This window comes from Necator americanus, chromosome I (assembly GCF_031761385.1).
Source record: "Necator americanus strain Aroian chromosome I, whole genome shotgun sequence".
Lineage (NCBI taxonomy): Eukaryota > Metazoa > Nematoda > Chromadorea > Rhabditida > Ancylostomatidae > Necator > Necator americanus.
This window is the reverse complement of record NC_087371.1, coordinates 16,054,058-16,080,253: the sequence shown is the minus strand read 5'-3', so window position 1 is coordinate 16,080,253 and position 26,196 is coordinate 16,054,058. Positions and strand designations below refer to the sequence as shown.

At 40.1% G+C, this 26,196-nt stretch overlaps 5 protein-coding genes across 7 annotated transcripts; 2 read left to right on the top strand and 3 right to left on the bottom strand.

The window, feature by feature from the left end:
- Positions 1-658: 658 nt before the first annotated feature.
- RB195_005737 (uncharacterized protein) lies at positions 659-4,988 on the bottom strand (the record flags this gene model as incomplete). Its single annotated transcript, XM_064178437.1, has 5 exons — positions 659-742; positions 802-901; positions 3,180-3,353; positions 3,468-3,499; positions 4,902-4,988. The coding sequence occupies 5 exons, from the start codon at positions 4,986-4,988 to the stop codon at positions 659-661; spliced, it is 477 nt and encodes a 158-aa protein (XP_064035483.1).
- Positions 4,989-5,153: 165 nt separating this feature from the next.
- RB195_005736 (uncharacterized protein) lies at positions 5,154-5,582 on the top strand (the record flags this gene model as incomplete). Its single annotated transcript, XM_064178436.1, has 1 exon — positions 5,154-5,582. One exon carries the CDS (start codon positions 5,154-5,156, stop codon positions 5,580-5,582), a length of 429 nt encoding a protein of 142 aa, XP_064035482.1.
- Positions 5,583-5,774: 192 nt separating this feature from the next.
- RB195_005735 (uncharacterized protein) lies at positions 5,775-6,380 on the top strand (the record flags this gene model as incomplete). 2 transcript variants are annotated; one of them, XM_064178434.1, is made up of 1 exon in its annotated part: positions 5,775-6,380. In XM_064178434.1, one exon carries the CDS (start codon positions 5,775-5,777, stop codon positions 6,378-6,380), a length of 606 nt encoding a protein of 201 aa, XP_064035480.1. The 2 variants fall into 2 exon arrangements, with proteins under 2 accessions (XP_064035480.1, XP_064035481.1); XM_064178435.1 differs by having other exon boundaries at positions 5,781-6,380.
- A 2,566-nt stretch (positions 6,381-8,946) lies between these two features.
- Positions 8,947-11,380, bottom strand: RB195_005734 (uncharacterized protein; the record flags this gene model as incomplete). Its single annotated transcript, XM_013436458.2, has 9 exons — positions 8,947-9,059; positions 9,523-9,616; positions 9,696-9,816; positions 9,921-10,018; positions 10,332-10,419; positions 10,565-10,671; positions 10,898-11,077; positions 11,190-11,261; positions 11,321-11,380. The coding sequence occupies 9 exons, from the start codon at positions 11,378-11,380 to the stop codon at positions 8,947-8,949; spliced, it is 933 nt and encodes a 310-aa protein (XP_013291912.1).
- A 349-nt stretch (positions 11,381-11,729) lies between these two features.
- RB195_005733 (uncharacterized protein) lies at positions 11,730-24,211 on the bottom strand (the record flags this gene model as incomplete). 2 transcript variants are annotated; one of them, XM_064178431.1, is made up of 9 exons in its annotated part: positions 11,730-11,768; positions 12,782-12,910; positions 16,420-16,505; positions 21,984-22,086; positions 22,169-22,237; positions 22,443-22,580; positions 22,987-23,115; positions 23,535-23,657; positions 24,104-24,211. In XM_064178431.1, 9 exons carry the CDS (start codon positions 24,209-24,211, stop codon positions 11,730-11,732), a joined length of 924 nt encoding a protein of 307 aa, XP_064035478.1. The 2 variants fall into 2 exon arrangements, with proteins under 2 accessions (XP_064035478.1, XP_064035479.1); XM_064178430.1 differs by lacking the exons at positions 23,535-23,657; positions 24,104-24,211.
- Positions 24,212-26,196: the final 1,985 nt, after the last annotated feature.

Below are 26,196 nucleotides of genomic sequence, written 5' to 3'. Positions count from 1 at the left end.
AAAGGAAAATCAAAAATCCCAATCCTCAGAGGGCAGTCGGATCTTGATATTTTAAAATCGAATGTTAGATTTTTAATTAATTCGGTTTCATGAGAATAGCTAGAGGAAACTGAGTTCATTAGCGAAACTGGTATCATAAAAAGGGGATGCAAATCATCGGAGATGGAATTGAAATGACTATTTCTTGAAAAAGTGAGGTGCTTTAAGAATACACGTCATGTCCGAGAATAACCGCACCAATCAAGACCCAATTTAATCAAGCTCAATGTCACATAAAGGGCGAGAAAGCTACCGGACTGCAAGAACCACTTTTTTCAATGACTTGACTGGGGGTTCCAAGAAACTAAGAAATTTTCAACAAAACCCTCCCAGATCACTAACGAGAAAGAAGTTCTCCAAACTACGAAGAAAAAAGTAAAGGGAGAATTGAGTAAAAAATACCTCCACATGACGGCTGCTTACAACACACCGATGGCGTCGCCTAGGAAACCTAGAGAGTTTGCAAGAGGAGAAATATGCCAACGAAAGGAATAAACAATAATTAATTTTAGCATTTTATCAAAATGCAAATCTGCGCAGAATCGCCAACATTTTCTGTCATGAGTCACACACAACAAAGCAGAGGCATTAAACACATACCTTAAGCACTTCAGGAAGGTTACAAAAGTCCAGCAATCAAATACATTAAAAAATAGAAGTAGTTTTCAGAAGAAGACGATATCAGCACAACACGTTTTATTTCCTGAGGCAAAATATGAAAAAAGAAGGAAGGCAGGAGAGCACGAGAAACACAAAACTGACGAAAACAACGAAAGCGTAAACTTGCCTCAAAATGTGGTAGTTGTGGCCATCGACTTCGAAATTGAAGTGTTTCTCGGCAAAGTGATCATCTTGCACTTGCCTGTAACAGGTTGTTTCAATGTAGAAGCACTAGGAGATACAACAAATAAATGTTACCAACGCGTGCAAAGGTCAAATCATACTGATCATATCAACAATCATATCAGAGCAATCATACTAATTTGCGAACACATGTGAACGAAAACAGATATTCACCACATTTCAACTAGTGGTTCAGCAGTTCCTGCTTAACAACAGTTGCATAGTTTAAAAAAAGAAATATAGTTTGGTCAAAATGACATCAACCACGGAAAGTTGCGTAGACGGCTGCCTTCGACGCGGAGCGGTGGAGCGTAGCGGTTGGAAATGTGTAAGGATCCTTGCTACTGCCACCCATCTCTGCAATACGCCATGGTTGCACCTCGATTCCAACCGCTGTCTCCACAGCACCGCTTCGAGAGCAGGCGCTTGCGCAATTGTCCATGCTTCATGTCGTTTTATCCGACTATACAATATCCAACGTAATTAATAACCTACCCAGCCGAGAGAAGCAACAAAAAGTAGTTTTCATACACTCACAATTGAACTGTTGCGAATAATTTGACCATACAGTATTTGAGATATAGATCATTATAATCCTACTCTACGTCATTCATTGAAAGCAGTTCTCACTAGCTAGAGGGTCATCAATACACTTCTAGCAACTGCTCGAGATAAAACAAAATAGGACATCCGGTACTAATATCCCACATGAAAAAGTTATTGAACATACAGTACCTAACAAATGAAATTGCAAGGTTCGCTACCATCCAGTTAAATAACAACGATAAGAAGAACGCACAGAAAACAAAACCAAGTTACGTTAACCGAAAAAATTGAGAGAAATAAATTTACGATGTCGAAGTCGACCAAATGGGTGACAGAGCAGACAATTCGTCGTAAATTCTCAATCTAATCGCCTAGAGAGTGAATGTACTCCGCTATAAATCGATGTGCCGAAACTGTGGCCAGAGTTTTAGCTATAAAACGGGTAACCTACTGAAATTCAATATACAAACTCTCGAAATTTCCCATGAACCACCTTCCCGCTCTGTTCAAAAACAAACCCATCAAAACAATACAAGAAAGTTTCTGAGCTACTATGGGACCTATATACCTCAAATGATCTTCGATTTATAGTCGTTAATTTAAAAACGTCATTGGAAGCTCAAAAAGGACACACAATATTGCCTTTTTGCACACGATTTCAATAATTTTGCTCTAGTTCATGAGCAATATTCAAATCTGAATCTCCAACAATTTGAAGAACAAAAAATACCGAATCAGTCAGACTCAAACCATCGCAACCACGAACATTTCACAATCAATATCAACAGGGTGCAAGCTCCAGTCAAAAAAACTTCAACGAAACAAGGCGCACTCTTTATAACTGAACATAACCTACAAAACTTGTGTGAACTATCCTGGAGGTATGGTAAAATATGGAGAAGGACAAGGTTACCTTGGCGAAGAAACTAAACAGTTTATTTTTGAAAGTTGCCGTTCTGTACCGGACAATTGAAGCAGATTCTTCACTTTACTTGATTTAGAACTGTTTATGAACGTAATTTCGAAACTGTTCATCTCATTATTCGTATCAAAGAAAGAGGTAAGGCAGAAGGTATTCTAGTTTTTCTTTTATTCTTTACGCTCAGCTAACCAGATAATTCTCACGCAACAATGTGAATTGTTCTGAAAAATTTCAAATTCAGACCTTATCTTTTCTTGAAGGGCGGGTGGAGTGTAGCGGTTAGAGGTTCCTCTTCCTGCACGATCGATCTGAGGTTCGAATCTGCCCTAATGCTCACCAAGCCTTTCATCCCTCCGCGGTCGATAAATTGGTACAAGAGTTGTCCCAGGAGGATAAAAACACTGACTTTGCACATCGGCTAGCCACCGCAAGTCATTGTATAGGGCAGTTACACCTCAAACTTGTCTGAACGTTCGTAAACTTCAAACGATTCTGAATTGAAGTGAATGTGGGGGCGCATCTCAAGCGGATTGATTAACGTCAGAAACTTTATCCTTTAATCCTTTATTTTTTTCTTGAGAAAAAAATCTCTCCACCTCAAGTAAATTATAGATAATATTTTGTGGGCGAACTTCTTTCACACTACAGAAATTCAACGTCGGAATTCCAGAGACTTTCTCCACAGATTAATTATGGCTTTAATAGATTATTTCTGCGAGGGAAACCGCTCGTCGCTCGAAAATGCGATCACACTTATGGAAATGTATCTTCCAAGTAATGCTATTCAAAGAAAACCCTAGAAGTACGAGTAAAAAGAGAGTCCCTCCACCTGTATTCCACAAAGTACGACGTCCAACTCGGATGACCCCGTTTTCGAATGTAGGATCGAAGAACAGATGAGGCTAGGGGTCTTTGCGTGTACGACGGCCTTAAGTATCGCCGATATGGCAACACAATGAGCCGAAAGAACGGCAACCACATTGCGACAGGTGATGGACGTCTACTGAAAAAGTCCTGAAGAGATTGGGACTAGTACCGATTGAGATCACCTAACTGTTCTCCTAAATTCCGAAGTTTTCAGGAACTCCACTGGAAAGAAAATCTACAACATCATTACCTTCTCAGTCGAATAACACCGCAGATACAACACTAGACAGTTCGATAGTCATCCACTAAAAATGAAGAAGCAGGAAGATATCGCAGAATCCTCTGGGAAATCTGAAAAAATGCAATTGAGGAGCTGGTGGTCAAAATCCACGATCGAATATTCTAATACTGCAATTAACTGAACATTAAATGACCTCTGCTGCAATATCTCTGTTCCGCGTTCTGTTTCGCGGAATGCACTTTCACTTACAATACAGCCAAGTGAAGAAAATCCTAATCAACCCACACAAAAACTCTTCCTTCTGCTCTTCCGAATCAGATGATGCAATTACTACCGACGTTCAATAAAGGAAGCATCACCAATGCAGAGGTGGCATCCTTTGATTCCAAATTAATAGGACAAAAAAGAAATCGAGCAATTCAGCTGAAGAATTACAGCTATATAACGCCTCCGAATAGAACTAGATTCAGGTTCTGATTTAAGTCACTCATAAATCACGTGCAAAAATCATTAATCGCAAGAGATTCCGCACATGATCAACTGAGAGTCAAAAAAGTAGTAAACTAGTAGTAAATCGTAATGAAGTAGTAAGGTTTTTAGTAAGGTTTGAAAAGCATATATGGAAAGAAGTATGTTAATTAATAAAGAAATGAAAGGAAGGAGTAACAAGAAATAGGAATTTTCATTTAGAAAAAGAATTATGAAAACTATCACTTCTAAGCTCTTAGAAAGCAGGAACGTCACCAAGACACATGTGTAGTCGGGTCAAAACGAGATGAAGCACGAACAATTGCGTAAGCGACTGCGCTCGAAGCGGCGCAATGGAGACAGCAGTTGCAATTGAGGTGGGACCATGGCGAACTGAGGAGATGGGTGGCGGTAGCGAGGATCCTTACACGATCCCAACCGCTAGGCTCCACCGCGCCATCTCAGCGCTTACGCAACTCTCCGCGCTTCATGTCGTTTTCACCCAACTATATGTACCAATATATTTATACAATATATACATGAAACACCAGGTTTTTCAGATTTTTGCGTTAACTTACTTCTGTAGCATTTTCCCCCACTTAAATCGATTAGAGGATGTACACTCCACCCAAAATCTCCCGATTTGTGGTGCAATAGACCGCTGCGCTTCTTGTGGCACTCTCGTTAATTACAAGACAGCAGCAAAGCTTAGTGGGAGTTTGTCCGATCCACTGCGAGAGTAATCGCTCGAATATTATTATTATTATTATTATTATTATTATTATTATTATTATTATTATTATTATTATTATACCATATGAAGTTGATGTGATCCGAGTGTAATTCACTGATCTAAATAACCTTTTTATATTTCGATGCGGGGCCGCGTATACGAGTCTGATTACTACCTGCACGTGGTGGCCCTGCTTTAACTAAACGCAATCAGGCGTTCGAGTGTACGCATTGGGAACGTACGAGGTATATAACTCGTACTGTTATATGGCGAAAGATTCCCATGCATTGCAAAAAGGTGCTGTAGTCCATCACATCGCCAGAGCCCATATCCTGAAAGGTCAACTGCCTGAAGGGAGCATGGAATCTTTGGCAACAACCATTCGTTTCGTCACGCTGAACTGACGAACACTATCGAGTGAAATCCAACAAGCCGCTCTATCCAGACTTCTGCGATATCTCTGTGTGTCTTTTGCTGCACTGCAGGGAACGCGTATGAGATTCATCAGCATCGAAAATTACACCATATGCTGCGGCGATGGTGATGAGAAGAAAGTAGGTGGCTGCGCGATAGCTACGAGAAATTGGTGGAGGAACTTGGCTCAATGTCGTCTAGACGCCTTTCTACGACTACGGAATCGCAGAGGACATAAACTTTGGATCGCAAGTGCTCACGCACCTACGGAAACCGCTGAGGACAACAGTAAGGGCACCTTCTATGATGAACTCAATGCGTTGATGTCTAAAACACCAAGCCAGCAGGTGGTGATTGTCGGAATCGACGCAAATGCGAAGATGGGATTAGAACAACTATCCGATGTGCTAGGAAAATGGTATCATCCAACGGAGCGCACGTCGGACAACGGTCTGGTTGAGTTGTGCGAACAGACGGGCCTCATCATCGCTTCCACGCAACCATTTTAACTTCTGAAGAGCAGCGCAAACGGAAGATGAGGACTCGACTATGTTCTGGCGAGGAACATTCCCCAGCCACATAAAAAAAACCTAGAGCTGTTTGGGACCTCGCGTTCGACTCTGACCACCGTCCAGTTCTTCTCAGCCTTAGCATACAAGAGATTCCACAAGAAGAACCGAGGAGTACCTCCTCAACAAAAAATGGACATGGCAGGTCTGGAAGACGGAGAATGCAGAACAAAATTCCACCAATGTCTACTCATGTTAGAATGCGGTCCAGGAGGAAGCTTAGCAATGCGGATTCCTTCACAAATTGCATCCAGGACGCTGCAATTGAAACGCTCCTGGTTCTATTGCCGCGGAAGACGTTACGACATATCTATACGACAGACGACATATCTTCCTCCGTCTGGGATTTACGAGATGACAAAGATCATCCATTCAACATGGATAGACGAAAGGATACCTGATTCGTGGAGACACGCTATCATAATTCCCCTCCACAAGAAGTTATCCGTCGCGGACCCTAAGGATTATCGAGGGATCTCTTTGCTGCGTGTTATGTACAAGGCATTGGAACAGAGTATCCTGGACCGACTAATTAAACATCGCGAAGAAAGAACGTGCGACGAGCAAGCTGGCTTTCGTCCTGGCCGATCTACGATTGACCAGGTTCTCATCGTCAGAAGAGTGATCGAAATCTGGCAGCGGTATTCGAAGCCAATGCAACTAGCGTTTCTGGACTTTGAAGCCGTGTTCGACTCTCCTCACCGAGGCCATCTTCTCAACGCACTCCGCGCCGATTAAGTACCAGGAAAGTTCGTTCGCTTGCTTGATGACACGAATAAGCGAACAACTGCTGCAGTTCGAACACCAGTCGGATATACAACATCGTTTGAGGTGGTAACTGGAGTAAGACAAGGGGCAGTGGCAGGACCCGTCGTGTTCAACTTCGCTATCGACAACATCATGCGAGGACCAGTCGATCAGTGTCCTGCCGACATCGTCTTAGCACTATCAGGGTGTCCCTTGACTGTTCTCGAGTAGAGCGGCAGATCGCCTTGTTCAACGAGTTTTGAATAGTTTCTCGGGTTTGAGTTGGAAGAAGCCACCTGGCCGAAATGGATAGGCAGTTCAGGCGAGAACGTAAGGTTTCGCAGAATATGGAATAGCGACGAATGGATTGATTCTGTACAAGCTCTGGCAAAAGGTGGAGAAGGTTGGGCAGAGCTGTGTTCAAGGACGGCACACCTCGGCGAAGATGCGGGTAATCGCATCAGGCTATGACATCAGCCCACCGATTAAGTCAAAGTAAGTCATATTTCGATGCTGCCTACACTTCATTATTCTATGGTTCCTTACTTACGTGCTTGCGCACATACTTCTCTTGGTAACAAGAAGTAATGGACAGAACCATAGTCGGTTCAATACACAATGAAGCACGCTGCAGTTGGGTAAGCGGCTGCGCTCGAAGTGGCACGGTGGAAACAGAGGTTAGAATGCAGGCGGGACCATGGCAAACTGGAGAGATGAGTGGCGGTAGCGAGGATTCTTACACGATCCCAACCGCTACGCTCCATCACACCATTCTATTTGGAACCGCTTACGCAAGTGCAGCGTGCTTCCTATCGTTTTAACTCTACTATTCATATGAAGAAAACAGAAACAGACATACAACTCTAGTTGGCTACAACGAAAGACAAAATTGAAATACGAATCTCCATAAACAAGTTAGTGATGCGCAAAAAAGGGTTGGTGATTCGCAGCATATCCACAACAATTCACAAAATCTACAACACAAATACCACGAAGACAACGTTGCTATCGTTGCTCAAAGAAAAGAAAAACATCAAACGTATAAATAATTTATCAACATATAAATATATATTATATAGTGTTTGTATCTGGTGTACAACGTACAAATATCACTTGGTATGAGAGCTGAGGCACTGTTCCAACAACGACGTACCACCGGCTGGCCATATGCTGCCATCGATAGTGGGGATCACAAGTTGAATAATGCTTACAAATACATGAATTTTTGTGATACCTTTACACAATTATTGCGTTCAACGCATTTGGGTACTTGGAGAAGTTTGGTTGGGAAATGCGGATTCAAGACCGACAAAAATCTTAGAATACTGCAGTATTATATTCGTAACGTGAAAAGAAGATTTTTTCTAAAAAGTATAGAGTTAATAAACCAGCCGGAACTCATCTGATATGTAGAGAGATGTGTATGTGTTACTTTCCTCAAGAGTCAAAAAATGCAAGAGAGTTTTAATGGAATCCATGCTTCTCTTTTTGAAGGGGTACACTTTGATATTGACGCAATACGAGTATAAAAGTTTCGTGCTTGAAACACCATATCTCGGTGTTCAGATTTTTCAATCTACCTAATCATAAAAACAACAATCCAAACAAGTGCAAAAACAGTCTTTGAGAAGATATCAAAAATAAGAATTCTTGCATTTTCTGCGAATTGATCTAAAGTATTCGTCAATGACCACTTACAGAATGCGTAATCGTTTGACGTTCAGTTTACTCTTCCCAAGCTACTAAACCGAAAGGTTACAACCAATACGACGAGACTTACTACAAGCACCAGAATATCGATTCCTCCAGCTGTCCATTACTCTCAATTCAATCTCCTCCAAGCAACTTTTCCCATACAAAATCAGTAGACTGTAGTAATGATACGAAAAATCGTCTAGAACAAGCAGAACACATGCATAAAACAACAAGGGATACAATCAATTGTAGCATAGCAACTGAATTTGACAATTTGGTCCTGTAAGGAATAAGATGATCATGTGGATGTGTCACAACCAATGGAACGCGTATTTTAACAGCTACCTACGGGAGACCTAGACGAATAGAAGAGAAATACTTACCTAGTGGTAAGATTTAACATACAGAGAAGTCGTAAGTGAATAAAACACTGGTAGAACAGACATCTAACGGATGCACAATATCACATATAATCTCACTAGTCTTCATAACTACAACTGGTTACTTCTTTTATGTCTGCTATCACAACGCGATGAGATATTCTCGGTTACTCAGAGTAAATCCATGCATAAAAAACCACACCTAACCTAAGTAGGAAAAGATTCACTCCCAAAGGCACTGAAATATGCAGAAGACGTGTTGGTGCTACACTTGTAACTAACAGATGAGTTGCAGAACGGGTCCTTTTCAAAAACATATAAAAATAACAAAAATACGAGAGCAAAACAAGCAAAAACGACTAGTCACCTATCGTAGTACGAGAAATTTGCCTCTGTAAGGCGTTTCGATAGAACTCACGCGCCGTCCTTTAGCAATGACACGGTACTCAAAATCTCTACAGGATCTGATCATTTTTCTACAATCATCGTGAGTTGTCAGTTCCGCCATCTGACTCAGTGTCCGGATCTAAGACAGGGGCTGGCGTCCGTCCTGACGTGCTGCGTTGAAGCGTATTACGCTGATTAGCTGGTTTCACTAAAATCGAACAAATATAAGAAAGTTTATTTTAAAAATCTCAGGTTATGCTTACAACCTCAAAACTACCTTGGTATAACATTGATATATTCAAATGCAGAATGTTGTTAAAGAGCACGAGTATTTGCGGAACAACATTAGTTCTATTATTGCAGGGTAATTCTTTCCGCATAAATTTCGTAAAACTACTCCAATCAAGAAAGCTCCGTTAGTTTGGTGAAAACTGATAGAATCAATAAAATTAATGCACACTCAATTTCAAACATGAAAAAAAAAGCCGAAAGAATAAAGAGAACAGTAAAAGACACGCACATCAACGATGTGAGTTCTAGTGTGTGGTAGTCATCAAACAGCCAAACAAAGCTAACGTCCAAAAAAAAAAAAATAAAAACAGCAGGAAAAATAAATCAAGGTAGAAGAAGCAATAATAGCATGCAGTCGACTGGAAAAATATATGACTCACCCGTAATAATAAGATTATGTGCATTCGCTACCATCATGTCTGTGACTTGGTCAAGGGTTTTGCCTTGCACGTAAATTCCATTCACCTCAAGTACCTAAAAAAAATTACTTCAGGTTGATGTTGATCAATTTATGTGGGAAATGGATACAGCTTTTCATGCGAATATGGATCACCTCATCGTTAACTCCCAGAAGCCCGGTGGACTCAGCCAAACCTCCATCAACAAGACGAGAAATGAAAATGCCTTGGACTTTTGCCACACCACGTTCGGTGACTCGAACTGAAGTCCCATCTCTATAAAGATGAGATGCCCAAAATAAATACCATAAAAGTAAGACAGCAGCCGACACTCTCAAAGGCTTTAACACGCATTCTTTGAGCTTTCGGAATCTGCTGACCTAATATAAAATCCGAGAGGTCTGTCCGAGCCATGTTTGCACAATCGCACTCGACGATGTGCTTCCGGGACTATGTCGACATCGATAATCGCAGAAACCTCAAAAGAAAATAGTCACATGACGAGTTTACAACTTAAAGGTGACTGCGCATCCAGCATTACAATCTACTGCGGTGAAGCACATTCTATTATCAACCTTTGTAGGTTTTACAATTGGAAAAGATCGCAAACAAGGAAGAATGTTTGTTAGCGTTATCGATAGGAACATGAGCATAAAGTTGAACTCGAGGAAGTAACAAGAGAAAGAAGTACGCATAAGAATCTCTGTAAGTTGTATAACTGTAAAAATCCTTCTTCGGAATAATGTCCGCAAAAACAAACTAAAATTGGCAAGAAAATATCATCACCTAACCTGACGGAAATCTTCTGGATTTGAGATCGAATAATTTCTCTTCGGAACCTTTTGAACCGGAATCAAAGCAGACAAGCCTTTCCTTTTTCTAAAATCAGAATTGGGAGTATCATGCATATGTTGCGCCACTGAAAGGGCTTAAGAAATAGTAAAAAGTCCACATGTTTGACGCAACCTGGTAATCGAATAAATCTGGCAAAGAGCTCTCAAATTATTCATAAGAAACGCCGCACCTGTCACTGTCTGTGCCATATCCGTACTTCTCTTCCCAAGATTCACCTTTTCGCTGGATTAGCAAGCGCAATATTGGCCGAGCCGATTCGAACGATTTGCGCAAGTTCTGCAGAACGAAAATTTCTAGAAAAGGAGCAGAAGTCTTGGCAGTAAAACACAACTACTAACTACTGGCTGCCGTGGAGGACATCTTAGCATAAAAAGACTTACCATGCGAGTCAGGAAATAAAAACAAACACTGGAACAAGATCAATCTACAGAACTTTAGAAAGCACGACAACCCGAAAAGAGTAAGAAGGACCTTGCTAAAAAAAAAACAGTGATGCACTCACCTCATCATTGGTGATAGGTAGCAGATCGCCACAAGCTGCATTGTAGCAAAGTGTGAAAGGTACATTTTCCAAATGGTGTAGTTTCTCTACGAGACCTCGAAAACTATCATAAGAATACACTTCCGGACTGCTGGGTGTCAAAGAGAACCTCCGCCATTCAGAATCAAACTTTGATTTCACCTGAAACGACAGAAAGATGAAAAGAAAAACCCAACTTGTCAATAAAATAAATGAAAAGTTGGGTAGAAAAAAATGGATTAAAAGAAAAGAAAAACAAGATTAACACTGTTACCTGCAGTAAAGAAGGCATCGAGGGTACATGAGATTGGTGGATATGAATAGGAGTTACTTGTGTTCGACCGTTCTAAAACATGAATAAGAAAATCTTTCCGAGAAAAAATTAGTGTGCTTAGGGAAGCTAACCGAGTTTTTACTATTCCCTGAACCACGGCTGGACGATGCCCTACCGTCTGAGTAGGACATTCTATAAATCAAATAGATAAATTAGCATTAAAGTCGAAAATCAGAAGAGTTAAAACAAGCATATCAATGCAAATATTCGAAAAGCGTCCATACGCCTTGTTGTCCACCAAAGAAACATGTCAAGCAGCCAAATGAAATCTTTATCATCTAATAATATATCTGTGACTTCAATTATCACAAAATTCAACACTGACAAGAACAACTGACATAAAAAATACCCGGCAAATTCGTGGTTGATCAATAATGTCATTTAAATATCACTTCATTGTCGTGTTGAAAGGCATTCAGTAACTCAAGTTCTATATATTAATATCAATGGTTCTAACATGAGAGTAAGCTGTAGTAGCTGCTAGTCTTCATCGGAATCCAACTCCAAGCCTTCGATTTCCTGAAAATATAGTCGTCGCCGTGAGTCATCAAAACGAATTATAATTGCACAAAACAGGAGAAACAACTAGTTGCATTATCATTTCAGCAGTCACATAGAGGATAGATTAAGACTGATATACAGATACTTATTGATCACAGTCCAATACGAATGCTGTTTCATCGGAATCATTGGAAAAAGTAACAGTGAGAAAACCAACACTTCCCAAAAGAATATTATATAATAATATTAGGAAGCGAATTAGTAGCTACTTCATTTGAGAGTCTTACTAGGATGAAAAGACGAACAATCATTTATCTTCCTACATGTACAGTTAACACTATACGGGATGATATACGAGGTGCTCCCCCAAACTAGCCTCAGTTTGTGTTCCTTCTGATTGCTCAAACATTTTTCTGCTCATTTAGCGTCAAAGTTCCACAAAAATTAAATTGTTCTCAACAGATCGCTAAGCATCCTCAGTATTTATAGAGTCTGACGTAGGGATCCCGAGCGTGAACTGAATCAGCACGCAAGCATGGGCTACAACAGTCATGACTGTGTTGGTTACAAGCATAAATGCTATAGTGAAGGGTGAAGGGTATAGGGGGTGTTAGTGTAGCGCTATCTAACCGCTACACTAACGGTGTCGATAAATTGGTACCAGACTTGTCTGGGAGAATAAAAACACTGACTTGACACATCAGCTAGCCACCGCAAGTCATCGTAGGCCAGCTATACGTTCGTAAACCTCAAACGATTCTGAACTGAAGTGAACATGGGGGTGCATCCAAAGCGGATTGATTAACGCCAGAAACTTTATCCTTTACCCCTATACACTGAAAATACACTGTTGATCATGGTACGCCGTAACGGGTCGTGCATGGTTAGCCTAGTTAGACTAATAGAAATCAGAATACGATTTGCGTATTACAACTGAGTAGAAATAAGAAAGTCCAAAAACTTTAGAAGACTACGAAAACAGAATATGAGAAGAGACAGAGATCTAGAAAAGAAAATGTTTCATCGTTTACCTCATCAAACAAAGACTCATCGATTTCCACGCTCTGTTCGATCAACGCCACATCCGAAAGATTGAGAGTAGCGTCCTTCAGAAATAGTTGCTTGCCCGTTAATTTTCCAGATAAGGCGGCTTCACGTTCCTAGAAGTCAGAACTAAGTAAAAGCTGTTAACGTGAATGAAAATTATGGTTCTAACATCATGGAACATGAGCAAGTGATCTAAAACATTATGTCAAAGATATATATATACGTATATATGTATATATATAATACTATATATATGTATATATACATATATATGCATATATATATATATATATATATATATATATGAAAGAAGTTGGAAGTGAAGGGTAAAATAATAAAAATTTTGTGCAATTTCCTGCAATGATAAGATTTTCGCAATCCAGGTATAGAAAACCAGAATATCTTTGGTGAAAGGACAGCGACTATAAAAAATGAGTCATAATAAAACGAGGGGGGTGTCGGCATGACAAAACGACATTTCGAAAGCGGTTTACTCTCATGTTCACTACATAAACACCCTCGAAATCTGGAAATTCCAGACAGAAAACAGCAGTTTTCAGAAAAAAAAAAACTCCGGTAGCAAAGTGTAAAAACGAAAGAATGTGCAAACTAACAAAGGAATTCCGGATGCAAATGGTAGAGTTTGAACAGAAACTGAAGAAATATAGCAGAATGCATCTACTGAAGTCAATGTAGCAGATAAAAGTAAGGAAAAACTAAGGAAATGGAGGTAGACCATATGCTTTGAAAAAAAAAGAGTATCGTAATCAAGTCAACTGGTATCGCTTTCCAAGGAAAACTATACGGTCCACTATGCGCCTGCTATGCTGCCGTTACTGCTGTGCGAATTCATGGGAGCTTCAATTTCTTTTACAAGAAAATCCGGCTCGCGGCAACAAAAAATAATTTCACTCGAAATTTAGATATGTGTGCAGCACCCAAAGTGAGGGAATAAGTAATAACTTCTAGAACGTTAGTGAGAGAAGTTCCGAAAAGTTGAGCACAGATTTAGCCAAAAGAGATACTTTTCAATAGACCAAGCTTTCGATCAATAACTAGGAAGACTAAGACGATAAATCCGCGCACCATCTAATGAGAACGTAACTATGAAGCGTTTACAAATCCGGTGCCACTCCACCATTGCAGCTCCGAAAACTACTTGTCGCAGACATCTCGTTCAATGAAGTTCTCTAGAATGCAGAAGAACTTCCGTATTTCAGTATCGTTATTCTAGAAATATAATAAAGTGAAAAAAGTAGATATCTCAGAGAAATCTCTTCACGTTCCGCCGAGAAGTATATTTCCTTTTGTCGGTCACGAACACGATACCGATTTGCAACGAAGCAGCACCTTGTGAAAGTAAAGTACAACATATTGGTACTTTACTTCATGTATTTTTCAATAATTGTCAAAATGGTGTCATGGTGCAATGAAAGGTGACATATTCGAATAAACTATTCATATACGGTTTCAACGGTCTTCCATCTAAGAAAGGCTAGGCAGTTGCAGTTTGCCAGCTATGACCACACAACAGATCAATCAGCAGAGCAAGCACTGCCTCCGACCGACACTCTCAACAATCAATATTAGTGAGAAGAACACAATTCGTTGCGTTAAAATCGCTGTCAGGTGTAAAAACGGCTAACTGCAAGTCTAGGTTCAGAAAAAACTCCTTATAAATCTGTTACTTTTTTTCTTTACATTCGCATTCATCACAATAAAAATTATCAAGCAATATAATCACGATAATACGGTGCTCCAGATAATGGTTAGGTCAGCAATTCTTCTCTGGTAGAACTAAGGAGACTAGAGATCGAAGACAGAGACCGCCTTTGAACTTTCTTCGCCAAGAAAGTGTTTATCGGTCGGAACAAGTAGAGTGGGGTTATGTCAGAAAATTATGAAGGATGGGGTAGCGTATCCCAGCGCAGCTCTTCGCTTTCCATATGCTTTGCTTCAAATATTATAATTTAACATTTGAAATATTCGAATACTATAATCTAGTATTTGAAAGTTCTTGTACAGTCATTTTTTTCTAAAAACTTTTCAACTTATGTAAATAAATGTATATATACGTAAGTATGCATATAAACATATATATATATATATATATATATATATATATATATAATACAACGCGAAAAAAGTTGCGATGTTTGTTGCCACATATATGGAAAGCCACAAAAAGGAAGTAAAAAGCAAGCAACAAGCAGTCTCGGAACACTTTTCCCTTTTTCGAGGACTTCTGCAAAACGATGAAGTATAATAGGACTAGTTGCCACGTTGTTCATTCTGGGCTGGGATAAACGAAAAAAAGAAGGCTATACGGCGCCGAAAGCACAACAAAATAACTTGCCGCTTTCTTTACTTCACTTTACAAACCAGTTTCTTACTTAGCGAATCGTGCGTCGATTTTCTTGGAAAAAAATCTGCATTCTGTGCATCGTCTGGTAAATGTCCAAAATAAAGATCAGCACAGCACAAAGCAAATTCAACAGAGGAACCATAATTGAAACATAATATCAGTTTATAGAAGGGTTAAATTCATAGATGGTTGCGGCTACGACTCTAAGATAAGGAGGCAGTGTAAAGAATTATTTGGTGATCTCGTGAAGTGCCACTCGCATTAATCTGATTAAGATGATCACGGCTTGTATATATTGGAGAAAACTTATTAGCTAATGCTCAAAGAAATGAGGTGGAGTGCTGTAAAAAAGTTCTTTGCAGTTAGAGAAACTTTTAAAAGTTTTTACGGGAAGGTTTTAATATTTCGCGAACGTGGAAATGTTTGACGGTCAGTTCGCGAAACAACGAAAATTTGAATTACACTCAAAAAACAGCTGCATATCTGGTATGTATAAAGCGCGTAGCTATCTTAATAAACAAACAATATTTTCAGACGAAAGACTGCTCAAAGAGCCTACGGTTATGCAATGAGAAAATCCTACATATTGATTGGTTAAAGAGAGTAAAGCTGCCCTAGTTCTAAAATCTTACATTCAAATTTGAAAGCAGAAGTACCTGTATATTGAACCAAAGTGAAAACAGTGCCTATAAAAATGTAACTATAATAATATGTATTATAAACACTTCTGACGAAAAATTTCCATCTAAAATTTGACTGCACAAAGCATCTGAAACATCTTAACAATCTCCCATTTTCCATATCTGTTACATCAAACTTGTTCTGAAAGTAGAATACTAATTTCTAATTTAATAGTCACTACTGATAAGCGGTTTAAGTAAACTGCTGTTGGAAAATATAGTACAGATACTTAGAGCACCCTGTATGAATCACCAGCGTTGCATGTAAGCCAAACAAATACCAACATCGCAATAAGCACACGTCATACACATGCAAGCAGCGCTAACTCTCGAAACTTTGGCCGACATCGATCGACCATGATAATTCCTACGCACACATAGAAGTCCCTATCCGAAAAGCAAATACAACAAAAATAGCCACGCCTGGTACTTGGCGTGCAAACGGTTGTCCTTGAAACAACATCAACTTCGACTTTGAAAGGCGACTTTGCTTTTTTGAATAAAGACAAAAAGGTAACCAATGAATGATGGAATGCATAACTAAATATGATCCACGAAGGGAATCCAGTCAACTTACCTTCTGCTTCCTTTCCACGAGCGCTTTTCGTTCCTTGTCGAACTTCTCCTTCCATGCTAGGAAAGTTTGTGGCGTCACCGGTGTACCTGCAACTCAAGCAAAACTAAAATAAATTTGAAAAAGATTTTTCGCAAACGAACTCCTACAGTGGTTGTTGAAAACAAAAAAAAAGGTTACACGGCAAAAATAACATTTCACGTACGAACAACTGCTGCACCGAAACACAGCAATCGACTAAAAAAAAAAGAAATCTCAAAGCTCAGCTTGTATACTAGACGATTGAGAGTTTGGCACTGGGTTTCGCTACATTCTGATCAAAATTAGAAGCAGGTGAGGATAAGAATAAAAACGAGGCACTCGTGAGGGAAATTCATAAAGAACAGGTGTGCACAGCGCCACTGATGTCAGTTCGAGATAAGCCAGACAGTGAAACAAAAAGAAAGCACGGCGCAGCATAAGCACAATCAATTCTGCATTTTTTTTTTTTGACTGGTTCCTTTAAAGGCATCACCCCACGAACCTGAGGTGGTACGGATTTCAGGTGGAGTATTCGTATACGGGATAGTAGATTATGGAGAGGTGGTTGATTCCGCCTATTTCTTGCTAATTGGCATAAAAAACCGCCCGGAAGATGCAGCCTCTGCACACGGCTGGCGCGCTCCAACCGAACTCTTTGTAGAAAATAGCGCCCCGGAACCTTCGAAGCCGTATCTTCGGGGCCATTTTTTACGGCTATTAGGAAAAAATGGACGGAATCCCCCTCTCCTTAATCTACGATCCCGTATACGAATACACCTGAAATCCGTGCCACCTCAGATTCGTGAGGTAATGCCTTTAACTATACTGTAACCGTACAACGAAGAGGCAAATTGAAGCGAACTAATTAGTGGCGAATGTACCAATTAAGCTTTCACCACAATGCAGCTAGCGCTTTTAAACGCTCAGATTGCATTTAATACGTTGGTAGCATATGTCTTAAAAGGAAAAAAGAGAAGTAGAGTTTAAAAGGAAGTTAGAATTGATGCATAAATATTAGAATAGAACAAACGAGAAACCTCCCCGGAGTGATGAAGAGTCGAATGTTATTCTCAAGTTTGGAACTTATTCACTACAATTTAGAAGGATGTTAAGAAAAAGAACTGCATCTCAAGATACACCATGAGGAAGTTAAGCCTGTGGTCAGCTGTGAGTGAAACGAGGCTTGATTTTAGGAGCCAAAGTTCAAAATAGATGAGTCAACTTAAACTCAAAGTATTAAAATGCATTTATTTCCTACAAGTAGATTAAATAATTGCTTGCAGGATATAGTACTTATACTACGCTCACTGTACTATTTGAATATATTACTCGCATTTATAATGTAGCGATACTTACATAGCCATCTACCGCGCTGAAGAAACAACATCTCATTCACATTTACAAGAAACAAAACGAAGCAAGTTTTGAAACAAAAAAAAAACTGTCCTATAGTCGAAAAGGTGAAATAAAAACAAAATAACGAAGATCAGAGCGAAATTCAAGGAGATTCAAAGAACGTTTAACTGCAAATTCATGCAAATTCACGCTTATTTGATTCTAACAAGGTTGTATCGCTACCACAACGCTGCAGACTTGAAAAGAAATATTATGAATTCTGTTTAATGAAATGAATATTAAAACAAGGAAGGCATTGATTCCGATGTAGAAGATTTCGTAGAAAATCGTAAAACATCGACGAAGAACCACGAGTCGAATCTTAATGCAAATAAGATGCTTGCGTAGACGCGCTCGAAACATTTCGGTGGCGATTCGGCCTACATTACAATAATCTCTACAAGATAAAATAAGGACGCAATTATTACCAGAAAGGACCATACAGCACAAAAAACACTGATTCGAACGAACTAAACAAATGAGAGTCCACTTCGTAATTCGAAAAGGAATATTGAATATTCGAAAAATCTAGCATGCAAAATCTACAAAGTTCGGTTTGAATGAGATTATGCAAACGCGAGAGTCGTAATCCCAACAGTGAAAGCAGGACGATTCTATCAGATCAACGGACGCGGCCGACATCATTGACCACTCAAGGTCAGCAGGGGCTAAAGGCGCAAAGATATTGACGGTGACGGCGGTAAAGTTAACGAAATGATATAGTTATGCGATAAACGATAAAGTGACTAGCGTTAATCAATTCGCTTGCTATGGAGCAACGCATTGATTTCAATTCACAATTGTTTGAGGTTTACGAACGTGTAACTAGGTTATACAATGACTTACGGAGGTTCGGCAATGTGTCAAATTACTATTTTTATCGTCGCAGAGAAGCTTGGTACCAATTCATTGACTACGGAGAGATGAAAGGCCTTGTTGGCGCTAGGGCGGATTTGAACCTCCGATCGATCGTGCAGTCACTGTAGAGCCTTAAACTGACTCCGCTACACCCGAACCTCTAGCGATGTAATCAATGAATGTTTGTACCTGTAAGCGTATGGGTAGATACTTCAATCACACTACCTTATCTATCTAATCACATCGTTAGTAACACAGACTTTCAATAAGACCAAGATTTACGCAGTCGATTGGAGCAAAACAAAGCAAATCCTTGAATCCTAATACCAATTTATACCATCATCTAAGATCACCACTGTCCAATGGGCTACCATGAAAGATATACAAGTACTTTTGCGAGAACATTGTCACTTGCCTACGAACTTTAGCATCAACTTTAGTCAGAAACGGGATCACAAAAAAATTACCAAAAAGAAAATCACAAGAATGCAAGCACCAACGCTTTCTCGCTACCGACAAAGCTAGCACGAAAACAACAAAATTATACATAGTTTACGTATCTATGCGAGATCATGAAAATTATATTCACAAAATAGGCTTCCTTGTAACTCCATTTGTTTATAATTGTATCATTTGGACCCCATATCATATTTATGATCAATTACCAGTCTGAATGTCCGGCTAAAGCCGGACTTCATACTTTCGGTGATTTTAGCTTTGCTCCCCTTCACTCATCAATGAAATAGCAGTGGTGTTTTCTGTAAAATTAGATGTGTTTTTTAAACAACGCTTTCCTTCTCTTCTTTATATTATAAATTAATGCGAAAGATTACGGAGTTTTCCTTCTAAATTCTACATTTGGAGAATATTCGACCATCAGCTACAAACACTCCTTCGATGCCAGAATAATATAGATGCAATTTGAAAGCATTACTCGAAGTACGGGTATTCCTCCTGATTTCTCCCAATAGTTATCACAGAATGATGTTTTAACATTAAATGACGTGAAAGACATTATCCTACTGATAAAGATAACGTTCCACGTCAGATCACATAAACATCTTGCTACTATTTAAGCAGCCATTTGCATGCATGTTTCCACTTTCTGAGAACGGCATCCTTCAAACTTGAGGCGAAAGAAGAAGGAAATAGGCACGCAGAGTAGTCATAAAGGTGAAGAGCAAAGCGCCAAGTGGTCACGGCTATGAAACGGCTGCAACCATTTACCTTTTGCGTCATGCACACTAAGTTATTGCGCACCAATGACCAGGTCCACCGACGCCGGTGGATCCGTCGCACCCCATATTATAGCAATCTGGCGCCGTTGGACCCGTCGCATCCCCTTCTACAGGTATCTGGCGCCGGTGGACCCGTCCCACCCACTCCTATAGGTATCTGGCGCCAGCGCACCAATCTGGCGCCGGTGGACCCGTCGCATCCCCTTCTACAGGTATCTGGCGCCTGTGGACCCGTCCCACCCCATATTATATTATAGCAATGTGGCGCCGTTGGGCCCGTCGCACCCTCTTCTATAGGTATCTGGCGCCAGTGGACCCGTCGCACACTCTTCTACAGGTATCTGGCGCCGGCGCGGTAGTGCGACGCCGTTGGACCGGTCGCACCCTCTTCTATACCTATCTGGCGCCGGTGGACCCGGCCCCCCCACTTCTATAGGTATCTGGCGCCGGTGGACCCGTGGCACATCCTTCCAAAGGTATCTGGCGCCGGCGCCAATCCGACACCGCGGGACCCGTCGCACCTCCATTTTCGAATTTCGTGACACACAGACAAACAAACAAACAAACAAACAAACAAACACACACACGGACTAAGCTCGTTATTATATATCATGATTTTACGAATTATATCATATTATTATCATATTCATGACCGTTATTTTTTGCTCACCGAGAACAAAAGATAACTACAATCTCGAACCAGTGAAAGATTCTAAACTCCTTAAACTACTCATCTGAATATGCTCAAAACAGAGATTTTTCTTTTTGAAATACATGAGGTCTTGGGGGAAGACAGAATAGCGACTTTTTAGGTGCATGTTGAAGGTAATTTCATGAGAAACTGGAAGTGTTCTGTGTGTCGTACTGTTCACCAGTACTTCTCCATAAACAGAGTTATTTTTTCTGTTTGTGAGTCAGATAAGAGCGTGAGCTAAATCTTGCCGTGAAAAGACTTCCAGAATTCGATTGATAAAATTTCAACGATATTCATTCAAAACCAACTAAAGAAAAAAAGCTAATTCCAACAACGGACAATGAAGGAATTGGGTGGCTTACTGCTCAACAGGCACATATGACAGTACAGCTCCTGGATACGTGAGAACCCACTGATGAATTTCTCTAACACGTACTGATCATAAAAGTTCCGGCACAACAAACGACGCAAGCTTATTAGTTCTTGAAGCCACGGATCCGTGAAAATCCCCCACACATACATGGGTAAAAGATGGGATTATAAAAACAGGTTATTCTTCATGTGATTCAGTACGAAAAATGCTGCGCACAAAGTTTAAATGATCAAAACAGAGCCATAGGGATCCAGAGAAAACGGGCCCTGCTAATCTTATCACAGAAAATAGGACAAATATTACTGAACGAGATGAATACTGCACAAGGCAGTGATCATTTCACTTGAAAAGTGGGAACGAAGATTGACCAAAAACGCACGTCAGTAAAAAAAAAACACTACCTTTTCATGCAATTAAGAAATTAACTATTAGGAAATGGTGGAATCTCCAAAATTCTAAACCAACAAGCGTCCTCTGTAAAATACAAGAAAATGTTTACCGAAATATTTAAGGAGGCCGCTCGCTAATACGTTACTTCCAAAACCTCCTTGGCACAAGCGAGAGTAGACCAATTAAAATTGGCGACATGGTTCAGTGTCGAGAGTACTCTTGCTACAAATTCAAAATGGTAGGAATAAGGCGAATCAAAATCGTAACGTAATAAACTTCATATCGGTCGAGAAAAACAACTACCACTGAGTTTGTCGACAAAGTTTTATCAAGGAGGTGAAGAAGAAAAAGTATCACTGCCAGTGGCTGTAAAAACAACGCCAAAAAAATCTTCCAGAAAGGACAACCGCAAAAGGTCGGAGGAATCAAGAATAGTCTCAATAGCATTGTTTTAAGCCGCCTAAGATGAGAATCACCCGGCTAAAAACTCAAGTTCTTACTACTCAGTAACTCAGCAAAAAGACGTAAAAGAGAAGAAAAGAAAGATAAAAGTCACGGGCAAAGAGATCAAAGGTGATGTCATGGAAAGAAAGCTAACCTTCGAACTTCTTCCGTGCTATTGCTTCAGCTTTTTCTTTTTCCTCTTCGACTTTTCGTTCTGCCTCTTTCTTTTTTTCAGCCAGTAAAGCCCCCATTTCTTCCTTCAAGGAAGAGCATACTTACAGAGCGGGTGATAAAAAAAACAGCATTCAAATATAATGGTATACACTCCATGAAACGTACCTGAAGAGCACTGACTATAGAAAAGACCATCACCATGCCCAAATTGTTACTTGCTTCGTTTTCTAACATCTAAAATCAATACACTCAGATCAAATACGAAAATAAACAAGTTGTCTATGAATTCAGGCAGCAATGCGTAGTAAGTGCTGCAATTAATTTACTTTGATGAGTTTATCTTTTTGCAAAAAATAATCTCAACTTTGTCACATGTTCCAATAAGAATGGAAGGCATGAGTGTTACTTATTTGGTAAAAACATAGATGAATTCACAAACCTCAACCGCCTTCCGTATCCGCTCCTCGCTGAAAAGGTGGTCAATTCCCTCTAGAGAAATCCGTGGGATGACATCCGGATAATTCTCTGGTAAACCTATCACAAGTGCTACTTCAAAATCGCTATCGCATTCGTTTTCCTTAAAAGCAGCCCTGTGAAAGAAATCTGATTTATTGAGCGTAATTCTTTATGTTTAGAAGCTCTAGACACTTTATCAATTTACAATAACACGAATATCAACAATAAAAAACGGGATCCAGCATGGATGCGGTAGGGAGGAGTCGGACCCTCAGGTGAGGGGTGTTTAGCCCATGGGGTGCGACACAAGTGATGAGGATCCCTTCCACCCGTCCAAAAGTGAAGGGGGTCGTAGCACCGGCTCTGATTATCGCATCCATGGGAACCAGTTCCTTCCAAGATACGTGGGTTTCTCGTAAGCGAATGAAAAACGTCATGTATTTCAACACAAACAGAAGTGTGAAATGAATACGACTTATATACAATATCTATATCCATACATTATTTGTTATTGTAATAACCAATACCTGATTCGTCTTGAGGTTTACTCGTAAAGAAATACTCGGATACTCATCGCAAATAACTGTGAACTCTTCTTCTTGATATATTGCTTGTAGGGCTTCAATTTCTTGTGTTTGTTGTTCTCTGTAGTCCATCTGAAATGAACCGATATCTCTAGAAAGATCTTAAGTTCGAATAAACAAGTCGGGATGGAGGCAGGAAATAGCTCTGCTTCAGATAACTGATAACATAGAGTTCTAATTGCATTCAGTTCAATAAAACTAAGTAAGGTCAACTGCATGAAATTGGGTGAAAATTAAAAATGACCAAAAGAGTGAAGCACCAGCAATTGATAGCTACGAACTAAAAACTGCCTAAAATTGGCTTAAAAAACGGGAACAACGTTATCAAGACAATCCATAGTTTTACATGCCGAAAAAGCATTAATACGTGATGGGCCGAAATACCTCGTCGTGAACTCTGCAAAGAATCTAGACCTTTGAATTGAAAAGTTTGGAAACAATCTGTTCGATGAAATAGGTCATCAACAAATTAAACGTTGGATAAAACTCACACCAGATAAAAGTAGAAATCTATCTTCGACAGAGATCTTGACGGGGCTGTTGACAGAACCAAGGCAGTGCGTGATCTTCAGGATTCGCCAAGCGAGACCTTCATCAAACAGGTCACCAATCTTCTTTAGAGCGCGTAATTCAACTAGGTTTCAACGCTCTGCATGCTGTAGTTACAACTTAAAAAGGATAAAGTGTCTGGCGTTAATCAATCCTCTTGGGATGTGCCACCACGTTCACTTCAATTCAGAATCGTTTGAGGTTTACGAACGTGTAACTGTTCCATACAATGACTTGCAGTGGCTAGCCGATGTGTTAAGTCAGTGTTTTTATCCTCCCAGACAAGTCTGGTACCAATTTATCGACCCCGGAGGGATGAAAGGCTTGGTGAGCACTAGGGCGGATTCGAACCTCCGATCGATTGTGCAGGAAGCGGAACCTCTAACCGCTACACTACACCCGCCAGTTACAACTTATGCGCTCTAAAATCTTCAAAATAAGAAAAAGTGAACATAGAAGGAGACGGAGGGAGGCAGAGAAGAAAATTAGCTGAGGTCAGTGAGGAGGCAACATGTTGTTCGGCTGCAGCCCAATAGATTTCGAATCCGCCGCTTAGTTCCTCCGTTTCCGTGCGTAGGTTTGGAAAAAGCCGTGAATGGATGCGGTACGATGCATCCATTTGCAGCTTTTCCCGGACTTTTGCGATTAAACTGGAATTCTTCGAAACTTTAGCCATGTAAAAAATCGAGCAGAATATCACAATAACTAGTGAATACAAGAAAGAAAGGGATGTAAGATGTTGGAACTTGTTGTTTAAGAGATACCGAAACATGGAGTTTTGATAGAACAGTTGAACAAATCGTATTTACTTCGTTTGTTACATTTCAATCTTCTTTATAAGAGACGTAGTTAGATTAACACATTATTATTACTGAAATAATAAGATGATAAAATTCGCGATAGAATGCTTTTTTCAGAGCAGTTCGATAAATCAGATCTGGAATGGACTACAGCGCTTGCAATACTGAAGGTCTTTACACCAAAGTACACAGTTTTAGAGAAGGAACGAATACAGTACCACATGGAATATTACCGTCAATCACAAAGTTGTAAACAAATTTCTATTCTTCCTGATAAATCCCCTGTGATACACACTTCCTGCACTGGGACACAATACTGCTATCAATGAGCGTTTCCATCATGGTCATGACCATGCTATATGATACGAGCTTATTCTGTCACGAAATTACAAAAAATTCCAAAAAGGGGGTGCGGCGGATCGGATAGGCGCTGACGACAGAAATCTATGAAACAGGGTGCGACGGGTCCCACGGCATCGATTTGGTGCGCACCCGCCACAAAGCTATAAGATGGTCCCAAGGCGTCGGATTATTGCGCCGTAGCGCAGTATTATCGGGCAGAAGCTTCGTGTGCATGTCGCAGTAGCTAAAACAGGCCCGCGTTGCTTTTCACCTCTACGAGTCCTCCATGTCTTTATTTCCTTCCACGTTTGCCTCAGGTTGGTAACATGCCTTCATCAGAAAGTCAAAACACCCATGCAGATGGCTGCTTATCTAGTAGCCAACAGTTTACATGATTCGACGTGGAATGTTATCTTTGTCAGCACGATGTTGTGATTTACGTCTTTCTATGTGAATGCATCATTATGTGATGACTGTTGGGGGAAAACAGGATGAAAACCCATGTTTAGTGCAATGCTTTCGAATTCTGTCTATATTATATTGGTATCGAAGGAGTGCTTGAAGCTGAAGTTTGAATGTTCTCCAAATACAGAAATGAAGTGTACAGAAAGAAAACTATGAGCTTTTCGCCTTAATTTATTTGAAAGGATAGAGATATAAAGTGTCTGGCATTAATCAATCCTCTTAAGATGTGCCACCACGTTCACTTCAATTCAGAATCGTTTGAGGTTTACGAACGTGTAACTGTTCCATACAATGACTTGCAGTGGCTAGCCGATGTGTCAGGTCAGTGTTTTTGTCCTCCTAGACAAGTCTGGTATCAATTTATCGACCCCGCAGGAATGAAGCGATTTGGTGAGCGCTAGGGCGGACTCGAACTCCGATCGATCGTGTAGACAACGGAACCTCCAACCCACTGCGCTACAACTGCCGCCCCAAATTTATTTTAAAAAAGGAAAAAATCATTTAAAAAAGAAGAAAAAGAGACGTTGTTAGAAAAACAGAATTCTAATTTTACAGCAAATACCACTACTATTAATTTTCATGGATCAGTGAAGGGGAATGAAGCGAACACCACAGGAAGTCTGAAGTTCGGCTTTAGCCGGACGTTCAGGCTGGTACTGAAATAACTCGCTCGAGACTATTATAAAAATGCGACGATTGAATCACGTCTTTCGCTAGAGGCCAATGCATGTGTGGAGTTTGTTTCCAGCTGAAATAAGATCATTAAATACGTGTATGGGACGGAAATGGGTTCCTTCACACCTATAAACCACCGGTATGCATTGTGCAACAATAACATCCCGTTGGTCTAGGAGGTCTACGTTGTATTCTTTCAATACAATTAAGTTTACTGCCGTTCTGTTATTGATTCCTGTAGTGTCAAGTATATCTTGGCCTAGGAGCCGAACATTCATTGTTAACTACGCTGTTGTTGTAACTTTAATAGTTGGAGGCAGGA